The sequence below is a fragment of the Chlamydotis macqueenii genome, chromosome 16 (genome assembly GCF_036417535.1).
Source record: "Chlamydotis macqueenii isolate bChlMac1 chromosome 16, bChlMac1.mat, whole genome shotgun sequence".
NCBI classification, from domain to species: Eukaryota; Metazoa; Chordata; class Aves; order Otidiformes; family Otididae; genus Chlamydotis; species Chlamydotis macqueenii.
In genome coordinates this window covers 11,655,808-11,681,654 of record NC_141571.1, presented here as the reverse complement: position 1 = coordinate 11,681,654, position 25,847 = coordinate 11,655,808, and the positions used below count along the sequence as shown (strand labels likewise).

Genomic DNA, 25,847 nt, shown 5'->3' with positions numbered 1-25,847 from the left:
CACTAAGCACGGCCGAGCTCAGCCGGCAGGCAGGCGCGTGACACCCCACACCGCCGGGCCACAGCGGCCCAGAGCCCTCTGCGTGACTTTCATGCCGTACGTGGCCCGTGACGTCAACGCGGCGCCGCGCGGCGATTGGAAGCCGGCGTTCACCGCGGCGGCTCGCTCGTCGCTGCGCAGGCGCAGCGGTTGCCGGCGGCAGTGCCTGGCCCCGCGGGTGCCGGAGCGGCGGGGTAGGAGGAGAGCGCGGCGGCGGCGGCCCCAGCCCCGCGCCCCCAGCCCCGCCGCGCCCCGCGCCCGCCGCCATGAAGATCTGGACCTCGGAGCACGTTTTCGAGTAAGTGCAGCGCGAGGGGGGCGTGAGGGGAGAGGGAGGGCTGGCGTCGGGGCGGGCGGCCGCTCCTCCGGCGGGCCGAGGGCTGAGGGCGCTGGGCCGCCTGTCCCCGGGCCGGCTGGGCGCCGCAGTCCTGCTCCGGCCGCCGCGGCCCGCTCGCCTCCGATGACCTTTCCCCGGGGTGTCCTTGCCGCCGCGGGGTCACGGAGCCGCTCGCCGGGTGGCGGAGCGCGGCGGGCGCGGCACCGGCCGGCTCTGAGGCCGCTCGGCTGGCGGGGGTGCAGCCCGGGCGGGCAGGGTGCGGGTGACTGCCGGCAGCCGGGGCGGCTTCTGGGCAGCCTGCGGAAGCGGCTGCCAAACCAAGCCAGGAGCGGTACCCGCCTGTGCGGCGCGGATCCGGCTGCGGCGCCCGCCGTGTTGAGGGTGGGTCACCTTTGTGCTGCCCTCGCCCTCCAGCTGTAGGACTGAGCAAAGCGTGGTGAGGCGCTTCATGTTGTTGGGGCTCAGGTGTTCCAAAACACCTATGTTGAAAAATAATCCGAAGGAAATATTTGTTAGGGAAGTAACTGCTTAATAAATTACTCAAGTATTATTGAAACCTGATGAAATTGCAGTCTTTCTGCATGATGTCACAAGGAAAGCGTTCTTATCAAATTATAAGTCAGAAGTAATTGAACTCAGGAGTCCTGAGTAATCAGGTGTGTTGTATGCTTAACTTACATGTACCACTGCCCAATCTGTGAAACAGATGTTTTCCTCTAGGGGAGGACAGGGTTGAGAACTGAAAACTGAAATGCTTTAAAAATATAAATCATCTGTGTGTTGTGCTCAGTTTTAATAGAAATCCTCTTAAAAAACTAAGGTGTACAACTGCTGTATCTTTATTCTGTTTTGGCAGTCACCCCTGGGAAACGGTAACAACGGCTGCCATGCAGAAATATCCAAATCCCATGAACCCCAACGTGGTTGGAGTCGATGTCCTGGACAGACACGTAGACCCTAGTGGGAAGCTGCACAGCCACAGACTCCTCAGCACAGAATGGGGAATACCCTCCATTGTGAAATCCGTACGTATTGCATCGCAGAGCTTGAAAAGGATGCTGGAGGGAAGGGAAGCTTGTGAATCCGGTGTTGTAATAGGCGTGTATCACTTCATAATTTTAATTATTTAAAAAGATAAGCATTTATGTATGAGGGAAGCTCAACAGCAGTACACATAGTGACTTCTTGATAGTACAAAATTGCCTAGATCTTAGATTGCTTCCCTCTTGAAAATGAGATCTACCTCAACTGAATAGTTTTATTTTAAGCTAAACTCTCATTCTGTTGTCTCTGTGTCTGTTCAATACACTAACCAGTACTTATGCATTTAAAGGCACTAACAAATTGCAGTTGGTTAGCATAATTAATTCCCTATGTATTTGCCTGTCTTCTAGCTCATTGGCACGAGCAGAACAAAAACATATGTTCAGGAGCACTCTGTTGTTGACCCAGTGAAAAAAACAATGGAGCTTAAGTCCAGTAATGTAAGTAGCTGTGTTTGTGCAAGTGAAATAGATTACACCTTACAATAATACCCTGTAAATTTGAAAAGGAAAATAATCTGAAAATTACTCAAAAATTGCATTAGAGCAATACAAGTTAAAGGTTTAAGTAATGTATTTATGGATGACTGGTTCTTTTTTTCAGAAAGGAACTACTGTTTTTTTGGAACTTGTCAGGACCAAAGCATCTGAACATACTGATGAGCAGGACAGGAGTAGTTTTAGGAGCCAGGGGCATGTTAAGAAAAGATATTTGAAAGCCATCTGGTGTACACTGTGACCATTTCCTAATCGTGTAACATTTTGCTCTTTGTACTACTCCATCTGTCAGATCACACTGTTGAACTGTTCGTATAAATGTGGTAGTGTATATTGGTAAATGATCCAAAAACTTAAGGAAAGAGAACTAGATCAGCAAATGCTGAACTTGTAGAACAAGATAGAGAAGACTCCAACCCTAATACTAGCAGGAAAAGTATAATGTTTAAATCAGATATAAGCATTAGTTTGAATCTGCAGTTCTATTTACTATATTCCTTTAATATTTTTATCAAGGGGTAATCTTTTCTTGTATTCTACAGATTTCATTTACAAACCTAGTGTCAGTAGATGAGAGGCTTGTCTATAAACCACACCCTCACGAACCAGACAAGTAAGTACCTCCGTGTTCTGAGATTGCCCTGAAGTAATACAAACTTTGGCTTTGAAAATTCCCATGGTTTCCCTTGAACAGAAGATGAGGTTTACATCACCTCTGTTACAGTAACTTGTCTAAAAAAAGAATTAAATGGACTGTCATTTCCAGTAGTGACATTGCTTCTGCAGAGCACTACTGGCAAACTTCGTATCGTGCTATGATGGAGTACAATTCAGATCAGCTTTTTAGGGAATTGTCCTGTGTTCTACCTGTAACTGAGCTTGTAAACATCTTCACTTGTCAGCTCCTTATTTCTGATCTCTTAATCAGCCTGAGCACAAAACCTGCACTAGAAGGCACACTTATCTGCCTTTAGTCTGTTATTTTGGAGGTTTGGAGTTTGGTGTTTGGGGTTTTTTTTTTTTTAAGGCAAGTTTAGAGCTTACTGAGTCTAGACTGCTGGAACTAATGATAATTCTCAAGGATCTTTCTAGGGATTCTAACGAAAGAGACAGTCAGAAATGTTAAATCCCTGTTGTTGTCTTAACACTGTTTTCCTAGTATACCTTCACTCCAGATCTGCAGTTTCCAGTCTTAACTTCCTGCTGCTAAAGACAGAAATAGTTGAGTGCCACAAAGGGACACTTGGACTTAGTGGGGACTCTTGGGTTTTATTTTATGAGTAGAAGCACCAGGCAGTTAAGCACTGTGGAAGTGGGTTGTGCTTATGGGGCAAGAAGTTCTGTGTTACACACTGAAGCTGATGAGGGAATGTACTTTTTGGGGAGGAACGAGTTTCTTTCAGCAATGCATTCTTTTTTTAAACTACTCAGAACAATTAAGTTTCCTGCTCTTTGTTTCAGAACCGTTTTGACACAAGAAGCAATAATATCTGTGAAAGGCGTCAGTCTCAGCAGTTACCTAGAAGGGCTAATGGCAAACACAATTTCTTCCAATGCTAATAAAGTAAGTATGACCCGTGTGTAAAATGTGTGACCACTGGCTAAATGACAAAGCAAATAAAAATCTCTATTTTACTTTTTGGCTTTGTCAGCAATCGTAGGAAGGGTCTGCATAGTTCTACTGCCTTTACTGTAGAGACTGAATGCTCAGCTAGCTGAACTTCTTCCTTTTTTTCCTTTTGTGAATTGAGATAATAAATTATTATTGGCAAAGCTCTCTGAGTCTTCGCTGGACAAAACATTTCCACTCCCTTAACAGTCTGGCACTTTCACTCTTTTGCTGCCTTCTTGATGCCATGTTTTTGGTTTTGGTATTGAAAAAGGATACATCCAGACAGATCTGAAGTAGTTATGTGGGAGTAATTAAGTGGTGCTTTAGTTGAGAATCTGTCCTCTGGGAATCCAAAGATGTCTTGAGGTCAGCCTCAAGAATGATAAAACAATCTGGATAAAAAGTCTTTTGTGTCTCACAGTGTGAGCACTGCTGACATACGGATTTTTTTTACTAAATGTAAGGCAGTATATGTTCCTGCAGTACTCTGATTATTGAAGGAAAAAATGCCAGAGGCATGTATTTCTGTGCTTTTTCTTCCTTTTTCAACTATTGCGTCTTCAGTAATCTTCAGCCAGTCAGGATTTAACCTATTTACTTACTAAGATTTATACACTGATAAACTTTTCTTTAACTGTAGGGCCGTGAAGCATTGGAATGGGTAATTAATAGACTGAATGCGGAAATTGAAGAGTTCACAGCTTCAGCAAGAGGAACTATGAGGAATTCAATGGCAGCAGCAGCATTTGTAGAGAAATGATAGTAAATATAACTTTATTACTAATGAATTTTAACAATCTGAAGCTTCACTCCAAAAACTAAATACATGTATCCTTTGTTATTTAAAGGCATACCTGTCTATTGGGCATGTTTCAAATTTAATTTGGAGAAAAGCTGAATTCTTACTAATGAGGCTGATGCAAAGCCTAGTTAATATATTGGTTCAGCTGGACCGAATTTCGGTTACAGATGAAAAAATAATTTTCAATTATAGTTCTTGTATTTACATGAACACTAACTTATAACGTTTTCAGATATGAAATAGCCTCACTTAGCGATGAGGCTGCACATGGTGGAGGAGACTGGCATGTTAGGTTAGCGTCTGTGGAATTTTTATTTTTGTGTGACGTATGGACTACCTCTTTTGGGACCAAGCCCAAAATTAAGCAGAATGGTTTGTTCCAGCATTGTTCTGTTTGTTAATTTTTGATAGTTGTGTGATACAACTTGGTTTAATAGAAAGTTTATTACTTGACGCTTGAAACACAAAAGAATGTACAAAATATATTTTGATAAGCTTTTAAACTTGTTTGACTGTTTGAGCTAACATGGTACTCAAATTGTTTTTCAGTCAATATAGGTAAAACATACAAAGTGTCTCTTATCCACTGAAATCTAAATTCTATTCCTAAATGCAACATTAATGAACTGGGCATGCAGTAAATTAATATTTTATCTTAAACTTCTATCGTAAGTATCTCTATTTCCAAAAGCTCGGAAAACAAAGGGGTACAGTAAGCGTCGAGCCTTAAAATCTTGCAAGTTGCTAGGGCATCTAAGAATAGTAGGTGTTCACTTCAGAATTACAAAGAACCACTTAAAAGACTAAAAAAAACCTTTGTGAAGTTGGTTAATGAGATACCTAAACATAAAAGGAAGTAATATTAAACAATGTTAACGATATACTCATTAACTTGATGATGCTCCAGAACTAACTTGTTACATCACTGAATATCGTGTTGTCTTTTAATTCAAAGTGTTCCAAGTTCCAGAAGTTCCTTTACCTTTCGAACTAATTTACTCACGATACAAGGCTCTATAAATGAAAACCTTGAGAATAAAAAGTTTTCTACAGTTTGTGTTTGTTTCTTGGTACTGGCGGTGGATTCTTGGTACTGTCATTAGCTGTGGGAACTTAAAGGTCAGACCTTGACATCCTCCCTTACAACGTGTACCAACGTTGGTACAACAGCTGGTAGTGCTGTTGACTTCAGCAGGTGCTGGTTGTCCCATGAGGCTCCTTCAGTGGGAAGGAAAAATGGAAAGACACAGCCCTGAACTATTTGTGCCAGAGGCTTCTCCATGAATTTTGATTCTAAGCTTACAAGTCATTTCAAGACTCTTTTAGCCTTTAAGAACTGTAATGTCACCTGTCCAAGCTTATTTTATGTTGCATGCCATTTCTGTTATTTCAAAATTGCCTATTGAATGGTGTCTGCCATATAGAGAACCAGAGCTTATTTTAAATGGTAAACATGGGAGCACATTCTTCTGTAAGATTTGTGTGGGGGAAAAAAACTAGATGTGTATATACAACTTTTATAACTATTCTAAATATTTTTCTAAAAACAAATTATTAGAGACTATCTTACAAAATTGAAGTCATTGAGATTTGCCATGGGTTTACAGATTATTACAACTGAAATAGCGTTTCTGTTTTAAAAGTGTATGTGAAACTTCTGCAGAACTGTAACAATTTCTGATAAAAATGCCATGCTTGAAACTAATTCTAAATGTTTAGCCATTAGCATCCCTTGGTATTTTAAAGTCAATTTTTTCTTTTCCTAATTTTTCTGCACTAAGGACTGCATAGTATGAACTCACAGTTTGCCCTTGCACTGAACAAAATTTAGTGTTTAATTTTTGCAAGCATTCAACAACTTCCTGAAAGATCATTATTTTCTTTCTTCTATTTTATTTATATGCCTGGATTCTCGTTCTGTCAGAGAGTATGGCTTTCTGTATGTGGCGATTTTTAAATAAAATTTTATCTGAGTTCTGGCTACTTCCTGAAGCTTTCTGATCCGTTTGGATTTTGTAACTACTAGGTGAATAATCTGAAATGAGCGAAGAAATACTCAGGAGTTAGTAGCTTCTTTTATTGAAATGCATATCCTAAAATGCACATTAACAGCTGCTGTGATCTTTTTTGTTTCTTAATAACTCTGCAAATCTGACATGTCAACTAGCAATCAGATTTCAGTTTGCTAGATCCGGTGGAAAGATTTTCAATCTACTTGGACTGAGACTTGTAATGCTACAATTTACCTGCTAAGGAATGTGTCTCTGCACGTGGAATCTAATGCTCGCTGTTGGTAAGAGCTCGATGGCCTGGAGAATATTTAAAATGGCACTGTTAAATCTTTTATTCTCACTGCTTGCCTTCTGAAGTTTCCAGTGATAAATCATTGTTTCCTTGCTGTTCATTGTCTTAATTATTTTTTATGACTCTCTCATGTTCCTGTGACCCTTAAGTACTCCAGCACAGCTACTAAGGACTTCTGCCCTTCTGAGGAGGGACATGGTACAAGTCTCTAAAGCATCCTTCTAAAGCAAATTGGATCTAGAAATGCTATTACAGGTAATTTAAAACCAGAAGTTTAAATTGCAGTAACTGGAAGTTTTAAGGTCTCGGGATGCTTAATGCCCTCTTCTGTTGAGACTGAACACTTGCATCATCTGCTGGTTCTACTGGGAACACAGTGCTCTTGAATTCTCAAATATTTGTATGGACATAGCCTATGGAAAGAGTCTTTTGAATGAAACTGTATCTAAATTTCTGAATGAAACGTATCTAAAAGTTGAAACAAGGAATGCAAAAATTACTTTTCCTCAAGTGTTAACTTAGTGAAGATTTTTTTACTGTAAATTACACTCACCTTGCCCTTTACTTCTTAGTTTAAACAGGCTCGGGATGGTTAAAGCAGCAGTATAACGGATTAACTTGTTTTACATTATCTGTAAGGCATTCCAAGCACAGATCTATAGGGTTTTAAATTTTTTCAGTGGTGTGTCGTTGTCTAGCTCTCATGTACCCATCTGCACTATAAACCTGTTAAAGACTTGTGTTTATGTGCCTTGCTACTTGCCTACTCCTCTTGTGTTCTGCAAGGTACTGCTTTTGACAATCTGAAATGATGGAAGCTGCTACCACAAAAGAAAGCAAAAATCCTAAATTTACTGTGACACTGGAAGAACTTGTGTCTAAATGGACACCGAAATAATACCACTTTTTTCAGTCAGCAATAGAAATGAAGTACTTTTGAAAAGGCTTAATTTACCTGAGAAGTATTTCTTCTTGCTGACAAATGAGTGTCAGCACCTGTTTGGTGATAAGCAGTTAACTATAAATGTCAACCAGTTGTTTATTTTGGAAAAAAATTGAAAAAAAAAAAAACAAACTGCAACCACCATTTCCCACAACATTGCTGATCTGTCTCTTGTGGTCTATACTTGCAGTTAAACTGTAGTCTGGTGTATTGTCAATGTGTTCTATACGGTAAACCTAAGCACCCATTGGCTAGTAACTGCAACCTTTCAAAGCCCCCTGGCATCGACAGAGTCGGTTCGAAGGTAAGATCGGCACCCTGTTGAGGTTCGCATTTACAAAAGAACTGAAGAGTGCCGATAACGAGAGCTCGTGTGAAAACACTGAGTCACTTTAGAATCCTTCCATTTCTCAAGGTGAAGGTTGTTCTTTCTCCTGCACAGGACCTGTTCATTTCTTTCTCACATAATTTGATAGCTTTGTTTTATATGTTGCCATAAAATTAAATTATTCTAAAGGTGAGGTTACATGTTACAACTAAGCTGAACTAACTGCTTACCTTCAATGAAAGGAAACAGTCCTGTGTCTGTCTACCTGCCTTCTTGTTCCTGGCTGTGCTTTCCTACTTCCCTCGCACTGAAGATCGTGGTCTTCGCACCCTTTGAGCCAGAAAACCATGAATATGAGAAGCGATATAATCTTTATGCAGCCAGCAGCAAGGTGAGGCACACTGAAAAAGGAGCCAGGGAGGGTCTCCTTATCTACAGGAGCTATTTGGTGGGCTGAAATTATATTGTCTCTGCGATGTGCATTACAATAATTTCATATTGCATCTACTAGAAAGAGTATTTGATGCTGTAAACAATATTATTATAACAGTAAAAATAGTTTTGTAAAACAGTAACATTGTTAAGTTAAAGTCTCTTCTCAGAAATATATCACAAGTTCAGCACAAGATGGATTTTTTACATTTTCTTTTACATTCAAACCAGAAAGGTTTGACAGTGCTTTAATCAAAAAGTTTAAAAACACTGAACTAAAAAAAACCAGTATTAGCCAGATAATATATATTATCCAGCTGAACATATCAGCTAGAATATAATAAAATGAACAACATATGTAGTAAATATTTTCCTAATCATGTACACTATACTTTTTACACCAAGTTAAACAAAACAAGTTGCCCCTGCTGTGAACTTCGATATTCCTAGAGCCTGTTCAGCTTTGTGGGCACCCTGGTAAGAAATCAGTTTTATAACACAGCAAGTAGCATCATTTGGGTGAGTTCTTCTTAATGGGTTTTTTGGGGACTATGTAGATATTATTTACCTGTGGGATAACTGCTTTGGTTTATCTAGATTTCAACTCATTTACATATAGCTGCTGCAGCAAAATGCATTGTGAAATTGGGAGTAAGGAAGTGTGTATCAGAACCCATACTTGGAATTTATTTATATTTCATAGACATCATATTCCAAATTATCTAGCTGAAGTACTAGAAGCATGTAACCTTCTTAGTCTGATGCTCTATGAAGTTTTATTTTCCCTATTTATAATTGGCAGTTTTGAGGGACATTCAGCAAGCCATGCATTTTCCTGTAAAAGACTAGATAGAACAAACAGAAGCAGGGTGCTACTGCACAGATGTTATTTTCCTGTCTGGAAAGAGAGATACAATGACGGCCCTTATTTACCTAGGATCCTACGTCTCCCTTTTCTTTCAAAGCATAAGCACCTAAGAGACTTAAAAATGTCTGCAAACAGGCTCCAGCCATTGATGTCACCTACGTGTTTTTAAAGTTTTCATTCAGTATTATCATCCACTGTGGACATAATGTTTTACGTTATCATGCTATTTTGTCGTAACAACGTTTAAAACGTAACATAGCTAACAAAAGTTATTAAACACATTAAAATAGGAAGTAATGCATAAGATTCTTAAAACCTGAGTGTACCTGAATTCTGCTCTGCAGATCCTCCAGACTATTTATGCCAGATTTGGTAGAATGGACAGCTGAGAACTTGGATGACATAGCAAAATTATTTTACTTTGAATCCAGGTTTCCGAAAGTTAAAAATGAATGTCTTCATCAGCTTCATCAACTAACCTTCAAAATGTTGTCCTACAATAGGAAACAGCACAGAACTGCAACTTTATCTTCAGATTAGAGCTGATTTCAGAGTATGTTTTCTGCTGGCGCTCTGTGCGGAGTGCTGTACTTAGAGAAGAGGAGATTTAATAGGACATGACCCGTATTGTCATCAGCATAGCATGATTTCCCAGTGCTGTGGAACAGATTAGGGTCATCAGCAGAGAGGACAGCAGAGCTTTACCAGCACAGCCCAGTATGGCTTACACAGGCAGAGAAAGGAGATAAATCCACAGCTATCAAAGGTAGGAAGCATTATTACTGATCTGTACATTTTATACAAGTGGCCGTAATTCCATGTTTCTTAAGTCTTATTTCATAGGAAAATGTGCAATAACTTTGCCATCTTAAATTAAGGCAGAAGGAACACAGTGCAGAGATGACGGAATTCAGTCTGTTGGAAATCGTTTTGATACTGGCTTTCTATTGCATTGTAATTTGTGTTTTGGTATAAATATTTGATCTCCTCTGTAAAATGCACTTGAGAAACTTTTAAGATTAAAGTCAGTCACAAAATGATAGTGTTGTTAGATAGCAAGGGTTTGGTTTTTTTTAAGAGGTTAGTTATTGTTTTTATTAAGAATATAGGGCAGCAAGCAAACTTGTAATTTCATCACAAATTATGCATGTTAAGTCACTTGTTTTGCATTTTGATCTATAAACATTGTACTCTTGATATAGAATTACAACCATGTTGCATGAGCTCTAAAATTACAGAGGCATTATGAATACATATTAAAGTGCATTCAAGACCTATTTTGGGTCTCATCATTGGCACCTAAGCAGCTTTTTTTTTTTTTGCCTGGTAATTTTTGTGTTGTGCTAAATCCCCACAATTTTAATATTTGCATAGTAAGACATCATTAACTTCAGTTGATGTTCAGCAGACACCTACTTCAGTTAAGAGGTGACCTCAGTGGGAGTTCCGCCTGTGGTGATTATGTTAAATCCGTTACACACGCATCTGGACATCGGTTGTGTAATAACACGGGCAAAGCTTGGGTATATTCACTTGAGAAGCTCCAGCCTCCTGCATGTGTGTATCTTTCACTTTCTTGGTCCACAAAACACTTTTGTGATGTCTCTGAAAAACTTTATGTGCATTCCTGTGCCTACGGCTGGAAAGACAACAGCAGGTTTCAATTCCTCGCTGCTTTGCAGCACAGTCTTGAGATGAGAGAAGGCAGCTGTAGGTCAGCCTCTTGATCTACTCATACTGTAATGAGACGTGCCTTTATGAACTGAAATATAAGCTGTTCTGTTCCCTTTTTAATTTAATGTCTGCCTTCTATCAGAACTTCTCTTTAGGATACTTTTATTAAACCATTTAAACTAATCAAAAATAAAAAATTACTGTTAGTATAGTACAGGTTTTACGTTCAAAGGTACAAAATAGAAGTAACAAAATAAAACCTCTTTTTATCGGAAAAACAAGTAGAACTGGTGCTGCTGAAATGTGTATTTCTTAGTCACAAAATCAGTTTAGCATACTGCTGTCCTCCAAAAACAAGTCCTGCACACGCTGCAGAGCAAAACACATTTTCTTTGCCATTTTTACTTAGCATCATCGGGAAGATCCAGAGTTTTTAGTTACATGTTATAAATCAAAATGAAATAACCTCTCATACCTTTATAGTCTGAGGCCTAGTTTGGCTTGTGGCCATTTACAACCACGTAATTAAAAAAAAAATATCTCTTGGTATCTGCAGGAAAAAAAAAAAGTGTACATACATACATACATGCATACATACTCTCTACAGTATCTGCAAAAGAAGAACAAAAACACTTGAATTTCCATACTATTATTTTATTCCAGGACAGGGAGATGGCATTTGAGAGGTGGGTATTCTTTGTCAGGCTGTCATAGATGCTAAAATCTGGTTGAACAAGGAGAGACAGGCCAGGACAGAAGAATGTCTGCTACCGTACGTGTTAGTTTGTACTTGTACTTCTGTACTGCTCCTCTGTGAAGGAGCAATATTCTGTGAGCTCTTATTACTCGAGTTTTTCTGCACCAAAAGAGAAACTGCTAAGAGACATAAAGACTAAAACTGTATGCTTAGTTATTTTCAAAAGTAATACTATTTGGGTTCATTATGTCTTTTTGTTTTGGTGTGTTATTAGAGATCTTTAGTTTAAAATACTTCTGATTTAACACCAGTTATGTTGTGAATTTACTTGGCTTTTCAGTGTCACCTCTGCAATCTACCTGGACCTACTTGGTCTCACTTTTTTGGCCTCCCTGGACCCCTCCAGTGTCAAGACTTCAGCCTCCTTGGAACTCTTTAAAATCCCCTTTTCAGATTCTTTGGATTTGTCCAGTCTGAGCTCTTCATCCTCTGTGGACTTCTCCAGTCTCACTTCTTCATCTTCTCTGGACCTTTCAAGTCTTACATCTTCAGCCTCTTCGGACTTCTCCAGTACCTCCTCTTCAATCTCCTTAGAGCTCTCCAGTCTCACCTCTTCAGATTCCTGGGAGCACTCCAGTTTCACCTCTTCAGTTTCACTGGACCTATCAAGTCTCACTTCATCAGGCTCTCAGGATTTCTCTGGCGACAGTTCTTCAATCTCCTTAGATCTCTCAAGTCTCACCTCTATATCTGCCTCAGATTTCTCCAGTCCTACTTCTTCACCCTCTCTAGACCTCTCGAGTCTAACGTCTTCATCCTCCTCAGATGTGTCCAGTCACACCTCCTCAGCTTCCTTGGACTTTTCCTGTAAAATCCCTCCATCCTCACTAGGTGTCTCAGAGCACACCTCCTCAACCTCTTCAGAATCACTAGATCTCACCGATTTTAACTATTTCATGTTTCACGGCTCCTCTGAATTGTCCTCATCGACCGCTGAGGATGTTCCTAATCTCATCTCTACACCCTTTCTGGATGTCTCCAATCTCACCTTTCAGGATGCTTCTTCCCTCACTTCCTCAGTTTCTCTGGACATTTCTAACCTCACATCTTTAGTCCCCCCAGACCTATCCACTCTCACATTTCTGGATGTTGCTAATCGCACTGCTTCAGCTTCTCTTGATCTGTGCATCTAACCCTGTTAACATATCCCTTTTTTTTTTTTTTTCTCTGCAACCTCTCTGTACCTTTACAAACTTTCCACCTTTATATACCCTTTCCTAAGTTCTGTCTCAGAAAGTTCTTATCTGAGGAAAGTTTAGGGTTTTACAAATACATCCTAGCATCTAAAGAGACCTGGGCATGCAAATAGGTTGTACAAATCTGTAATGGTGCCTTGTTTACAGCTGCATAAACATCAATACATATTCTGGAATTTCTGTAGAGCACAATTTCTGTCACTAATCTAATTTCCATTCTGTCTCAGCGTGGTACCTCTCCCAAAGGTTTAATTTCTAAAATTAATGATGAATATTCATCTACCAAGATCAACAAACAGTAAATACAGCTAAATGTGCAAATCATTGGCTTTGAGTTGGGTATCTCCATTACAGATTTAAACTTGAGTGCACTGCACAGAATTGCAGGCAGAGGCATTTCACATGGAGGTACAGTGAGAGAAGATACGGTGGGAAAAGAAAACTGGGGACAAAAGAGCAGGTGAGAGACAGGGGGAGAGGAACCAGAGGTTTGGGGCAGGAATAGATGGACATGTAGCTGGAAGAAAGATGTCCAACTCTGCTAGCATAATTTTTTTCTGCCAAGCCGTATTTGCGGCCCAGGCGGCTTAAAAAAATCTTATTGATAATCATTTTACCTATCAAATCATCAGCTGTTACCATTAAAATAGCATTTGTATATAACAGCCCCTTTATCAATACTTGTCAGTAGGGCAGTTACTTGTGTTGCATCAAATATGTTGCATAGGTAGCAGAGAGGGGCTTCCTTAAATCTTTGGTGCTTTCTTCGGTCTTTTAAAAAATCATTGTTATAGTTGGGTTCTAGAAAACAAGTATGTTTTGTTTCAATATCATCTCACTGGCACCCTGTGTTAAAAGCGCTGTCATAAAAAATATTTTTAATTGCTTTAATTTTTACAACTTGGAAAGCTTTGCCCCAATATGCCATGTCTGTCTCAACATTAGGATTAAGATGGCTCACACAGACACACAAAAAAAAGAAATAAATGCATGAACTAAGAATTATCTTCTGCCTCATTTATACCAGTTCTTTAAAATTAGGTAGGAAGGACTGTAAAACATGGATTTTAGAAATGAACACCAAATTCAATAGGAGCAAAGCAGTTTAGCAGTTCTAAAAAAAAAGAAATCACAAATCATTGGTTCAGATGGAAGGAACTAGTGGAATGTAGCGTCCTAAAGTGTCCGCTTTCAAAAATCTCATCACAACTGGCAGAGTACTCTTCTGTAATCTCAGTAGAGAGAGTAAGTAGGCAAATTAAGGACAGGAAATACTTTTCACATTCCCACTTTCTTCCTGGTAGTGTTCCTACTAATGACAGGCAATCTTTTCCTACTGCCATACGCTATCCTGGCGACAGACGCTGACGCGTCTGGTGAACAATTGCTCTCTCTGTTCCAGTGGATCTGTACTGACATCACAACGTATGGATTGTTAATTGCAATGGCTCTGGACTAAGTGAGACCTCTAATAAAGCTGAAAATTACGCTGTGCTTTTAAAATGTACTGTAAGTGAAAACATCACCACGTAGTGATGTGAAATCACTGTGTGATTTCCAAGGATTTGTACTTCAGCGGGGACCAAAATTGGCAGGAAGATACAGAGCCTCCATGCAGAAAGGATCAAAGTCACCGACGTTTCCTTAAGACCGGTACAGCTTCTGGAAGTTTCTTATCTATTTTGCGATGGTTTGGCTCTGGACAGAAGGAACAGAGAGAAGAGGTACACACACTGAAGTGCAAGGACTTAATAAAAACTCAATTCATAATCTCCTTAGTCCTAATTATTTAAATGAACATTAGGTTAGGACAAATTGATTCCTTATAAAACATTATTTAAATCTTTTCATAACTTTTGCTTATTGCATATAGAAAATTGTCTATTTTTTTCCGACAAGTGTTGACAGATGATGATGATAGCTTCTCATTTGCTATATTGTCTTTTGTAGATTTGTTTAGAGCAAATGATTGAATATAATTTCAGGTGTATGCATAAGCAGTCTTGCATCCAAAAGAATCCCATGCTGAGGCACCATTATCTAACCGGATAAAACTCCAAGTACAGCACAGCTTGGCCACACACGGATTAAAACTCCAAATTGAAAGAGTTTGCATTTATAAAATATGATCACTAGCTCCACATGCTGATAAAACACTTTTTCTTTACAGTCTTATCTAGAAAAAGCAAAGTACTGATGGCATAGAAGGGTAATCACAAGTAATTTACCTGAAAAAAAAAGACGTGCTTTTAACCACTTGCTTGGATTCTTAGATTACAAGAGGACTATTGAGAAAGGAGTTAACATGCACGTAAGGTAAGTGGTATATAACTAGCCATCAGCCTCACAGAAGACTCAGGCTTCAAATTCTGATCTTTAGGTAACTGATGTGTAGCGTTTGTGTTTCTGGCAAATTACCGGCTCTGCATCACGGCAGACAACACAACCCCCTCCTGCTTTTTCGGGCCCCCGGGGCCGGGCCCGGCTGCCCACACCCCGGGGCAGCGCTGCGGGCTCCGCAGGGCGGGAAAGCCCCGACCCTTCCCCAGGCACAGCGAGAAACGCCCCGCCCCCTCCCCAGCAGGAAATGGCGGGCGCCGCGTGCCTTAGCCAAGCCCTCCGATTGGCCGCTGCCAGAGGAGAGCGCTTGTGACTGGAGGGGCGATTGGGTAGTTGCCATTGGTCAGCCTCCCTGAGGTAACTCGGATTTCTATTGGCGAAGGGATCATTCCTGCTTGTTGATTGGCTAGGGAGCAGCGCGGCGCTCTTTCCCGTTCCGGTGGGCGCTGACCTTGCCGGGGAGCGGAGCCGCCCGCCGCCGTGTGTCGGCAGCCGCAGCCATGGTGTCCTACTGGCGGCAGGCCGGCCTCAGGTACCCGCGGGGCTCCCCCGCGACTGCCTTGCGGTAGCGGCAGCGGCCGCGGCCGGAGGAGGGGAGGGGCCCGCAGGGCCGCAGCGGTGCGGCTGGAGGCGGGGGAGAAGCTTTTGGGACGCGGGTTGGTTCTCACCTGCGTTTTCTCGCCCCTCTGCAGCTACATCCGCTACTCCCAGATCTGCGCCCAGGTGGTGAGAGCGGCGATGAAGCCTCAGTACAAAGCAGAGGCAGAGAGGGCAGCGAAGGCCACTGTGAAAACTGTGAAGCTCAAGAAGGAGTGACATGTAAGTAAACAGCCCGGGCCGGGGTGCCTTACCGGAGCTTTTTGTACGAGGAGCGCTGGGCTCCCAGCGTGAGTCGGGTTGGTGGCAGCCTGCAGCTGCTCGGCTCGTTTCGTGCCCTGTGTGGAAAACCAGCTCCGCTCCAAGTGCGTGAAACTGGAAGGGATTGCTGACTGGCTTAGTGCAGCTGGGTGCGGGTGTCTCTGTGTCCTGATGTGTGGGATGGGAAACTGCGTAATCTCATGAGGTCACTAAAATAAGGTGTTCTCTCCATCAGCTCCTGCTTTGAACGATTCGGGGTTTGGTCAAAGTTATTGTGGACTTATGCAAAACAGATGATTTTCTGTAGGGATGTTCATAGGTTTCCTGTCTCTTACCTGTCTGAGCCGCTATTTCTCCTAATCAGCCGGGTTATTTGTGTCAGGGTTAGCTACGGTCTGTGAAAGACAGATGCTACTTGTACCTTTGTTTGGGACGTTGCATACATCACGAGCAGCTGAATTTTTTTTTGTTCTAAGTAGAGCAGCTTCTATTCCTGATCTGAGATTAAACATTTTTTGTTTGATGTGCACCTTGTACATGTTCTTGAATCGAATAACTTATATTTTAAATCTCTCATAGGAACTGATCTGTGGTGAATACTCTTTAAGAGCAAACTGCAAAGCTGTAGGCAAGCTCCAGACTCTGCACCATAGTGTCATCACATTAACTGTAAAACTTGCCTCCGTATGTAAATCAGCGTGCTAATAAATGTAATTTCTGTTAAACAAATGAATGTGTGGAAAGTGGTGTTCCTCTTGAAACAAAGTGCTCCGTTTTGCAGGGACATTTATCTTTCACTTGTGGTAAAACAGAAGACTTCTTATCACAGTCTACCATTCAGTAGCAGCATGTGGTTATTTTTAAGGCAAATCTCTGTTGGATTTCAGGCTGATATTTCAGGTACCTCAATGAGTAAGAGATGTAATTGTTTAAACCTTCTGCCTACTTCATTTCAATGATGAGTGATTACTTTGGAGAAAAGTTTTCTTCACTAAAACCTACGTCAACAGACAACATAGGCATATCTTTTCAATAATTACAAATACCTGAGTCGGTTCTCTCCGCTGGAAGCGGTATGCTGTTAGCTTTAACTTTCTGTCATCGTAGTGTTCATCTTTGGTTTGGGCTTAGAACAAAACTAGCTCGGTGAAAATGAGTTTGCTGAGGCTTAGGGTTAAGACTGAACTGGACGCAGGGTGGATGTGCTGAACGGGATCTAATCTCCAAAGCTGGCTGGAACACTGAGCGGGGAACTGGGGAGTTGGAGACCTGGCGTCCTGTACAAGGTGGCGAAGGAGGCACAGAAATCCCTGGACTGATCGCTCAGCTGTTGGTTTTCCTTGTTATCGCTTTGTCGCTTTACTAGGAGGGAGAGGGACCTGCATTCACTGGGAAGCAGTGGGAATGGAGGGTGACACTCATGTGCTTGTGGCTGGGACGGGAGAGCTGTATTGGGTTGGGGGAAGAGTTTGCACGTCCCTGCTGCTGTGTGTCTCGAGACTGTTGTCCCACTGCACAGGAAGGAATACAGCCTGCTTACAGAATTACAGGTTTATGTTCACCTAGACACTTCTGTTCTTGACTCAAAACATAAGGCATTGCTTTCTTCAGAGTATAATAAACTTTCTCTTCTAAGAGCATAACAAAAAAAGGCTCAATTTCTTCATGTAAGTTAAAGTTGGTCCTTACAAGAGTAAACTATTATTTTTGTCTATCAAATGTTTCAAGTATTAAAGTATTTTATAGAATGGTATATAATTTTTATTTTCAAGAATATTATAAATACAATGTTAAGTAAATTACAGGAACTTTTTTTTCCTGAAGTCAAGATACGTTTTTGATTCAGTGACCACCATTGAACTTGTATCTAACTAGCTGTAAACCATTCCATCTGTTTTGCAGTACTGAATTACAGGAGGAAAATTTACAAGAGTTAGTACACAGAGGGGGAAAAAAACATCACACCAAAACTTTTACACAGTGTTCACAACTTCATAAGCTAATATCACTCAGTCTGTAGTTGGAAATAGAAACAAACACCACAATGATAATCATACAAGCTCTGCAATAGTATAGGCCAGCAATGGCACAGAACTATTGAAGTACTTCTAATAAAAGTAAGAATGTGCATTTTCAGTCTTCTGCCTCCCTCCGCAGCTTAAGGAACTGAACTTGTTTGCAGATGTAGGTCAGTCTGTGGAGCATGTAATAAAATCCATAACTGCTTTTATAGGCCTTACAGATGTGCATGTCCTGCTGAAACAGTAACAAGTTCACAAGCAAAACCTGAACTGTATTTAGCTGAGAATAAATACATTTGATGAGCTGATAGCGTATTTTGCTGTTGCTTTTGATCCTGATATGTACACACACACACACACGTTGTATATTACATTCGGTGTCTGGTGATAATACTCTGAAAGTGAATACATTTACAGGACAGGCTGTTATGAGACAACTTGTCTTCATAGTGGCATTGTACTGTAATATTGGATATATTTTGGCCAGATGCAGAGAAAAAATTCTTAAGAAAGCTGTTATTTTCAGTCTGCGGATGATGGCTACTACTTCTTCTCCAGTGAGAGTCAATAGGCTTATTTGGAGATTGTTTCGATACTACCATTGGTTTTTACGCTGCTTCCTTTTCTGGGCTAGCTTCCACTTCTACCTCTTCATATTCCTCAACATCTGCAGTGGCATCCTGGTACTGCTGGTACTCAGAAACAAGGTCATTGGTGTTACCTTCTGCTTCAGAAAACTCCATCTCGTCCATACCTTCACCGGTGTACCAATGGAGAAATGCTTTTCTTCTGAACATAGCTGAGAACTGTTCAGAAACCCTGATGAAGAGCTCCTGAATGGCTGTGTTATTGCCAATAAAGGTAGCTGCCATCTTCAGTCCTCGCGGTGGTATGTCACACACAGCCACTTTGACGTTATTAGGGATCCATTCCACAAAGTAGGAACTATTTTTGGTCTGGATAGCCAGCAACTGCTCATCCACTTCTCTGGTAGACATTCGGCCTCTGAAGATGCATGCCACAGTCAAGTAACGTCCACGACGAGGGTCGCAGGCTGCCATCATGTTGCGTGCATCAAACATCTGTTGAGTAAGCTCTGGCACCGAGAGGGCTCTGTACTGTTGACTACCTCGAGCTGTCAGTGGAGCAAAGCCTGGCATAAAGAAATGCAGGCGAGGAAAGGGCACCATGTTAACAGCCAGCTTCCTCAGATCTGCATTCAGCTGACCAGGAAAACGGAGCGAGGTTGTGACACCGCTCATCGTTAGGGACACCAAGTGGTTGAGGTCACCATAGGTGGGATTGGTGAGCTTTAACGTTCTGAAACATATATCGTATAGAGCCTCATTGTCAATGCAAAAGGTTTCATCTGTGTTCTCGATGAGCTGATGGATGGAGAGGATGGCATTATATGGCTCTACCACCGTGTCGGATACTTTGGGTGAAGGCACAACGCTGAAAGTGTTCATAATCCTGTCGGGGTATTCTTCTCTGATTTTGTTGATGAGGAGCGTGCCCATACCTGAGCCTGTACCACCACCAAGCGAGTGGATGAGCTGGAATCCCTGAAGGCAGTCGCAGCTCTCACACTCATTCCTCACCACATCCATGACGTTTTCAATCAGTTCAGCGCCTTCTGTGTAATGGCCCTTAGCCCAGTTGTTTCCAGCACCTGAATTACCTGTAAAGAGAATTACAGAAAGAAGAGCCACAGAGTTAACAAGAGAATTTTTAAAGGCCTCAGAGAGGGAGTTAAAAGGCCGCTTTGGGACAGTTGACTACAGTTAGTTTGCTGACAGCATGCTCTACATACCATGAATAAAATTGTCAGGTCGAAAGAGTGGGCCTATTTTGCTTGACCGTACACTGTCCATTGTACCGGGTTCCAGGTCCACCAAGATAGAACGAGGCACGTATTTATGGGCTAGGACAAAAGAAAATGAACGTGAATACTTAATGTTGAAGTCAAAGAGACAGGCTTATACCCTACGCTGAAAAATCCAACCCACCAACAGTGATTTGGAGATTTTTTTTTTCTAATTACTTATTTTAACCCTCATGTTGGCTCTGCAAATTGCTGTGCCAACACCCGAACAGTGCTGAGCACTTACAGTAAGCCTCGTTGAAGTACACATTAATTCGCTCGAGCTGCAGTGATGCATCCCCATGGTAGTTTCCAGCGATGTCAATTCCGTGTTCATCACTTATCACCTCCCAGAACTGAAAAGGGAAAGAAGTTCGATACACTCACAAAGCTTTATTCTTTTTCAGCACGGTGTGGTTGGCACTGGCTCTGCTGTGCTCGTGCCTGCCGTGGGGGGTGTTTTGCTGTGTACATATCAGATCAGAGCAGGAATCCTCTCCCCCCTCCCTAAATAAGTTCAAGGGAAAAGTTTAGTAGCCCGTTCACGCTGCTTAGCTCGCACTCATGCACTAATAGGTGGAGGCCCTCAGTTTGGTCCCTTTATAGTAAAGGAAAATGGATAAGTTAAATAACACAGCTACTAGTCGGTGTGAGCACAACAAAAAAGCCAGGCAGGGTGGGTTGAAGAGGGTTGCGTTGAGGCCTGTCATGCTAGCCAACTGCGGCACGGCAAAGCTGGCTCAGACACATTTGTGTGCAAGCACCGCTTTCCACAAACAGCTGCGGGTCCTAACCGCCCTATCTTGACATCCATATGGCTGTCGCGTACTGCGGCTCTTATCGAGGCAGCAGCCACAGAGTGTCAGTGCAGACACACCCACCCACTGTAATGACCAGGCTCTTTTTAATTTTAATGATCTTCTGGTTTAGCATCCAGCCCCATGCTGAGTGTACAAATACACCGTTGCCAACACGTGCATGGGGGGGGGGGGGGGGTTGTGGGCACGCGTGCACTTCTGCAGGATTTATTTAGACATAAGCGGTTCCCAGGTTAAAGCCAACAGAAGAAATATAAACCTTTCAACTGACTCACTGACTGCATTCAAACTATCTGGGCCGAACAGGGCATTCCCTGGCCATCACAGCTTCATATTCCAATGAAATTAATCAAGGTGAGATTTGTGGGAGCAAGAAATGGAGGAAAACAAAAACAGAACAATCCTTCAGCTATCATGTGTCTTCAAAGATCTCCTAGCCCCAGATTAACCCAGATGCTTTTTTTGGACAACTTCCTACTAATCAATATTAAAAAAAAAAAAAAAACCAACACCAAAATAAAAGAAAAAAGGACACCACACAGCAAAAAGCAATGTTTGTTTGTTTGTTTTTCCTCCTAGGACACAAAGTCAACAATGAGTGACTTCTAAGCATGAGCGTGTTTGAACTACACAAAAATACCCCAAATGATGACTGCCACTCTTAGAAAAATCTAGTTGGTCACTGATAGCACAGACCATTCTGTTGACTAATGAAATGCAGTAATAATGATTATAATGTGGCAGAGTTACTGCTTTATGGCTGAACTAAAGCACCAGCATCACAGCTTTGCAGGCCTGGAATTACTGACTCCTTCATCCGTCCCAGTATTTTGCAGACAAGATGAGTTCCCCTGGGAATGTGAGTGAGTCCCAACAGGAATGCTCTGGAGCACTTAAATCACCGTGCCATAGCTCTTGCAGATGTTTCACTCTTTGACAGTCTTAATATTAACATTTGCATGAGGAATAAGCCTTACGATTTTCATATTCACTGCTAACATGCTGTGCACCCTACCATGGAGTTAACGACGTAATTGTTCCCCCAAGTCCCCATCCATTAACGAGGTTTGACCTGCTACCACTGATAGCACTTACTGTAATAACTGATTGGTAGTGAAAAGAGACCTTACCTTAGCTCCAATTTGGTTCCCACACTGGCCAATCTGAAGATGCACAATTTCACGCATTTTTGTGTAGCTTAGAGCTGTTGGAGGCTACAGCCGAACACAAGCCCTCTTGCTATAGCAGCCACACCCAGCACAGCCTGCCCCAAGGGGCCTTTTTATACTGGTGGGACTGTCACTCTGCCAGCAAGGGGAGTAGCCAGCTCCTCAAAGCGTTTCGCAAGGAAGCAAAGAGCCCATCCACTGCCTGGCTACAGGAGCACAGCTGCATTACTGAGTGGCTTGGAAGAGAAAATTGTCCCGTGCACCCCCTTACAATTAATTCCAGTTGTCTGTGCAGCAAACAAAACTTTCATAAATATCTGTGCACATTGTGTTTCATTATTTTATACATAACATAGAAATACATATATAGGGATTATAGCCAAAAATGAGTGATCTTAATTTATTAGGTACATGTGCTTCTGCAACGTAACTTAAATTTTAACATCCTATGAGCCATACAGGACAACGTCCATCATAAAAACAATAACAACTTTTGAGCAGTAGCCTCCTATAGCCACAACATTCAGCGCATTGCCAGGCCAACCTGCAGGTCACTCACACGCATCATTCTCAGTGTCCAGCTGCATGAAGGAGGGGGCCAGGCTCAGTAAGAAAAAAATACTTTGTAAAATATAAATATAACACTGCACACTCAGTGATATATGTTCCTTAAACATTTAATAAGAAACCATCAATTTCAGCCAATCTAAAATCTGAATCCACCTGTGACTAACTTGCAAAGCTGCTCACTCTCCCTTTCTCTCTCTTCCTTTCCTGCCAGTAACAGTATTTCTTATATTCTTTATTTTCTTATATCTCAGATATACAGTATTTCAGAACTTGCCAGGAAAATGCTAGAGGAGAAAACCCAGTTCCGCTGAAGTCAACTATAACATTCACTGCGTGAAATGTTTCGCTGCATTCAAGGAAATCATGCAAGGCTGAGCAAAACATGACGCAGTCGTGTTGCCTGCTGATAAACAGGACTGCTATCGCTGAGCAGCAGAAACCCCGAATGGACTGGCTTCTGGAAGCTCAGAGTAGTTTCATGACATGTCAGACGACTGTAAGTGCTTTGTAAGTGTTCCTTGTAAGGATGGGAAAAGGAACTATAACTGGGAAAGCACCGTAAATTATTTTGTACTAAAAGATGTCAGTGGAAGGACTTGACTCATTGAAAGTAACTACTTTACCACTTTATGGGTTGCGTGAGATAAGGAATCTCTGAGCTGTCATATTGTTCCGAAAGAAAAATCGGTTTATTCCAGACTTCCCCACCACAGATGACCTCCACTTCTTCCACCAGCCAGTGGAGGAACAGACAACTGCTCCTAAGACAAGGTTTAGCACCAGAAGTGCATTGCAAAAAAGTAGCTAGCAAACTTTCTGTCACGCTCTGCCAAGCTATGAGCCATCAGCAGAGAGCAATAAAAGCACGACTTTAATTTCAGGTAGATTCATTTTGTTTTCTTAAAACACAATAGTTTTATCATTTTTCAAAAAAATAAGTGTTCTCTAAACAGTTTTGTTTACTCAACAAGACAACATAACCGCCGTGTCCCTTTGCTACTTTGTAGGCACTGTCTACAGTGGCAGTGGATCTCTTCTACAACTTCCTAAGACAAAATTCTGGAGAGGTTATTTGGACATTTACTTTGAAAGTAAATTTCATTTTACTTATGTACATTTCATATTTGTTTTCTCCAGCTACGCTCAGCTAGAAGTACTGGTGCAATTCTGAGTTGTGTATTCAGTTGCTGCATTCTGAATGGGAGCTGCAGCGACACAAGGTGTCAGAGAGCTACTGACACTAAATAAATTCTCCTTACAATACACAATGCATTGCTTCGCAACAGCCACGGCTTACAAAGAGGTTGAAGATGCTAATTCACTGTCCAAAAAATTTGGCAAAATAATTTCAGCAATAAATACACTCACTGAGAGCATCTCACAAGCAAAGCCAAAAGAAAAAAGGGAAGTGAAAGAAATATGCAATCACTTAACATTGTTTTTTTCTCTTGCTAAAAATAGCTCCCTGGAATCATGTGCCTCCTCTGAGGCACTTCCTTATAGAGTCAAACAATGATGGCACGTGACACAAAGTACCTGAGGTGCTTTGTGAAGTGGAGGTGGGCTTGTGCCTCTTCTTCCACTTGCATTTCTGTGAGCCCCCAAGGCTGTGTCTGTACCAAACTCGGTACATGAAAAGCCTGCTTCTCTGCGTATTTAGTTTGCAGGTCTGTCGTTCCTCAGCTCTGAGAAACCTCAAGCCCGTTAACTGCCCACGTGCGCTTCCCAGGCGCAGGCACTGAGCATCTGCGAGTGCAGATTAGCGGTGAGAGTGTCACCACAGAAAGAGGAGACGGTGGCGGAAGGGCTGGCTTCGAGGGACTTTTGGCACTGCGGAGATTAGGAGCAGCCCGACACCAGGCACAGCTGTCACCAGCCTGTCCTGCAGTGCCTGTTATCCGGCTGTCCACCGCTTCCATCGCCTTCAGAGCGGGCCCTACGTACCAAAGCCCTGGTGATGGTCTAAGACCACAAACAAGCCAAGTTTTTTTGGTTACTGTTTTATTTTGTTTGTTTATGGTGTTTCATTTGTTGTTTTTTTTCTTTTTTAATGTCACCACAGTACCCACTAGCAACAAATACACACATGCAGGGAGGCATTCTGGGATTTTATTTTTTTTTTTTTTAAATATGGTTTTCTTGGGAGGAACTAGCTTTTCACAGTAATAGAAAAGACTGTTGAGAAGAAAGCCTACTCAATTTGAGATAAGCCTGGCTACAGGCCACCAGATAATTTTAGAGAGATCTGTGAATGGTTACCAGATGAGTCAACACTAGTCTCAACTACTCCGGGCTACATCAGGAATGCTACCAAAAAAAAAAAAAAAAAAATTCAACAAGCAACAAAGACTACCTACTTTTTTTTTTTTTTGTTTCACTTTGTAAGAAAAACTATTTAAAGACTGCCTCCCTCTGGCAGGTGGTTCAAAAGAAATAAGGCAGGACTGCCCACTTAAGTTATCATCAGTGCAATGAGCTTGAGCTCGTATGTTTGAACAAGTCGATTTTGATACAATCAGAGTGGACAACCGAGCAGTTCATCACCTTCCCCACACTGCAGAGCTGAGACGAAAAACTGGGGCTTGCAGCGTGTGAATTCATCTGCTGGGTACTGCGCTTACTTGGGCCCTACTGCCACAACCACAGTTGCTGTTGAGTTTGGATGACTTGATGAATTGCCGACAAGGTCAACTGCCCAGCAGCCAGGCTCAGTTTTTGCTCTGCTGTTGGTTCTGTTGCATTGGTTTCAGTGCCTCAGTTCCTCTATTCGTAATGTGGAGCTAACAAACCTCACGGCTTTTATAAAAAGTGCTGAGAGTTAAGGAAGAAAAGCTGTGATGGAAGAGCTGGCTGTGGTTTAAGAACCCTGCTTACCAAACAGGAAAGCAAACATTCCAACATATGGAAGAGAGCCTGGTAGTCCACCCACACAGATACTTAAATCTTCTGCAGGAGAGTTAGAAAACTATTTTTACTATTGACTAAATCTTATAGCAGATAATAGAGAACCTTCAAATGTCCCGAACCCTAAAGAACAGCCTAAAAAATGGACACAGGCCTGTACTCCTTTGTCAATTGTAGCATAAAAGGGCTTGAGAAATTAAAAACTTGGGACTAGCGAAAAACCCAACCAAACAAAAAGAAACCGGCCTGCCTGCTCCGTGCAACCACAGAGCCACTGGATGCAGCCTTACGCAACGCCGGTGCGCTAGGCCAAAGGCAGAGCAGCCCAGCCACGCGGGGTCCGCACCCGTCCCAGGTACACGTCCTCACGTCACAAACCCTGCGCTGCAGCAGCTCCGTGTGTTGATCATCGCAATGTTTTAATAGCTTTTCCTTTTTTTGGAGGAGGGGGGGATGTGATCAAAATTGCC

General features: G+C 41.9%; 3 protein-coding genes across 3 annotated transcripts; 2 read left to right on the top strand and 1 right to left on the bottom strand.

The window, feature by feature from the left end:
* Positions 1–214: 214 nt before the first annotated feature.
* PRELID3B (PRELI domain containing 3B) lies at positions 215–6,314 on the top strand. Its single transcript, XM_086760731.1, has 6 exons — positions 215–337; positions 1,233–1,401; positions 1,771–1,860; positions 2,460–2,530; positions 3,379–3,481; positions 4,170–6,314. Exons 1-6 carry the CDS (start codon positions 306–308, stop codon positions 4,287–4,289), a joined length of 585 nt encoding a protein of 194 aa, XP_086616857.1. The 5' UTR covers positions 215–305; the 3' UTR covers positions 4,290–6,314.
* Positions 6,315–15,556: 9,242 nt separating this feature from the next.
* ATP5F1E (ATP synthase F1 subunit epsilon) lies at positions 15,557–16,760 on the top strand. The gene is made up of 3 exons (XM_086760345.1): positions 15,557–15,705; positions 15,866–15,992; positions 16,611–16,760. The coding sequence occupies exons 1-2, from the start codon at positions 15,674–15,676 to the stop codon at positions 15,987–15,989; spliced, it is 156 nt and encodes a 51-aa protein (XP_086616471.1). The 5' UTR covers positions 15,557–15,673; the 3' UTR covers positions 15,990–15,992; positions 16,611–16,760.
* Positions 16,761–17,767: 1,007 nt separating this feature from the next.
* Positions 17,768–22,012, bottom strand: TUBB1 (tubulin beta 1 class VI). Its single transcript, XM_010121578.2, has 4 exons — positions 21,865–22,012; positions 20,164–20,272; positions 19,866–19,976; positions 17,768–19,733 (listed from the first exon to the last, which is right to left on the bottom strand). The coding sequence occupies exons 1-4, from the start codon at positions 21,919–21,921 to the stop codon at positions 18,661–18,663; spliced, it is 1,350 nt and encodes a 449-aa protein (XP_010119880.1). The 5' UTR covers positions 21,922–22,012; the 3' UTR covers positions 17,768–18,660.
* Positions 22,013–25,847: the final 3,835 nt, after the last annotated feature.

Excerpts from the sequence above, each read along its gene's own strand:
- PRELID3B (XM_086760731.1), top strand. The coding sequence starts at position 306 with ATGAAGATCTGGACCTCGGAGCACGTTTTCGA. Across the intron at positions 338-1,232 it reads ACCTCGGAGCACGTTTTCGA|TCACCCCTGGGAAACGGTAA; the intron begins GTAAGTGCAGCG and ends CTGTTTTGGCAG. Across the intron at positions 2,531-3,378 it reads CACCCTCACGAACCAGACAA|AACCGTTTTGACACAAGAAG; the intron begins GTAAGTACCTCC and ends TCTTTGTTTCAG.
- ATP5F1E (XM_086760345.1), top strand. The coding sequence starts at position 15,674 with ATGGTGTCCTACTGGCGGCAGGCCGGCCTCAG. Across the intron at positions 15,706-15,865 it reads TGGCGGCAGGCCGGCCTCAG|CTACATCCGCTACTCCCAGA; the intron begins GTACCCGCGGGG and ends GCCCCTCTGCAG.
- TUBB1 (XM_010121578.2), bottom strand. The coding sequence starts at position 21,921 with ATGCGTGAAATTGTGCATCTTCAGATTGGCCAGTGTGGGAACCAAATT. Across the intron at positions 19,977-20,163 it reads GTACTTCAACGAGGCTTACT|CCCATAAATACGTGCCTCGT; the intron begins GTAAGTGCTCAG and ends CTTTTGTCCTAG. Across the intron at positions 19,734-19,865 it reads ACCTGACAATTTTATTCATG|GTAATTCAGGTGCTGGAAAC; the intron begins GTATGTAGAGCA and ends TTCTCTTTACAG.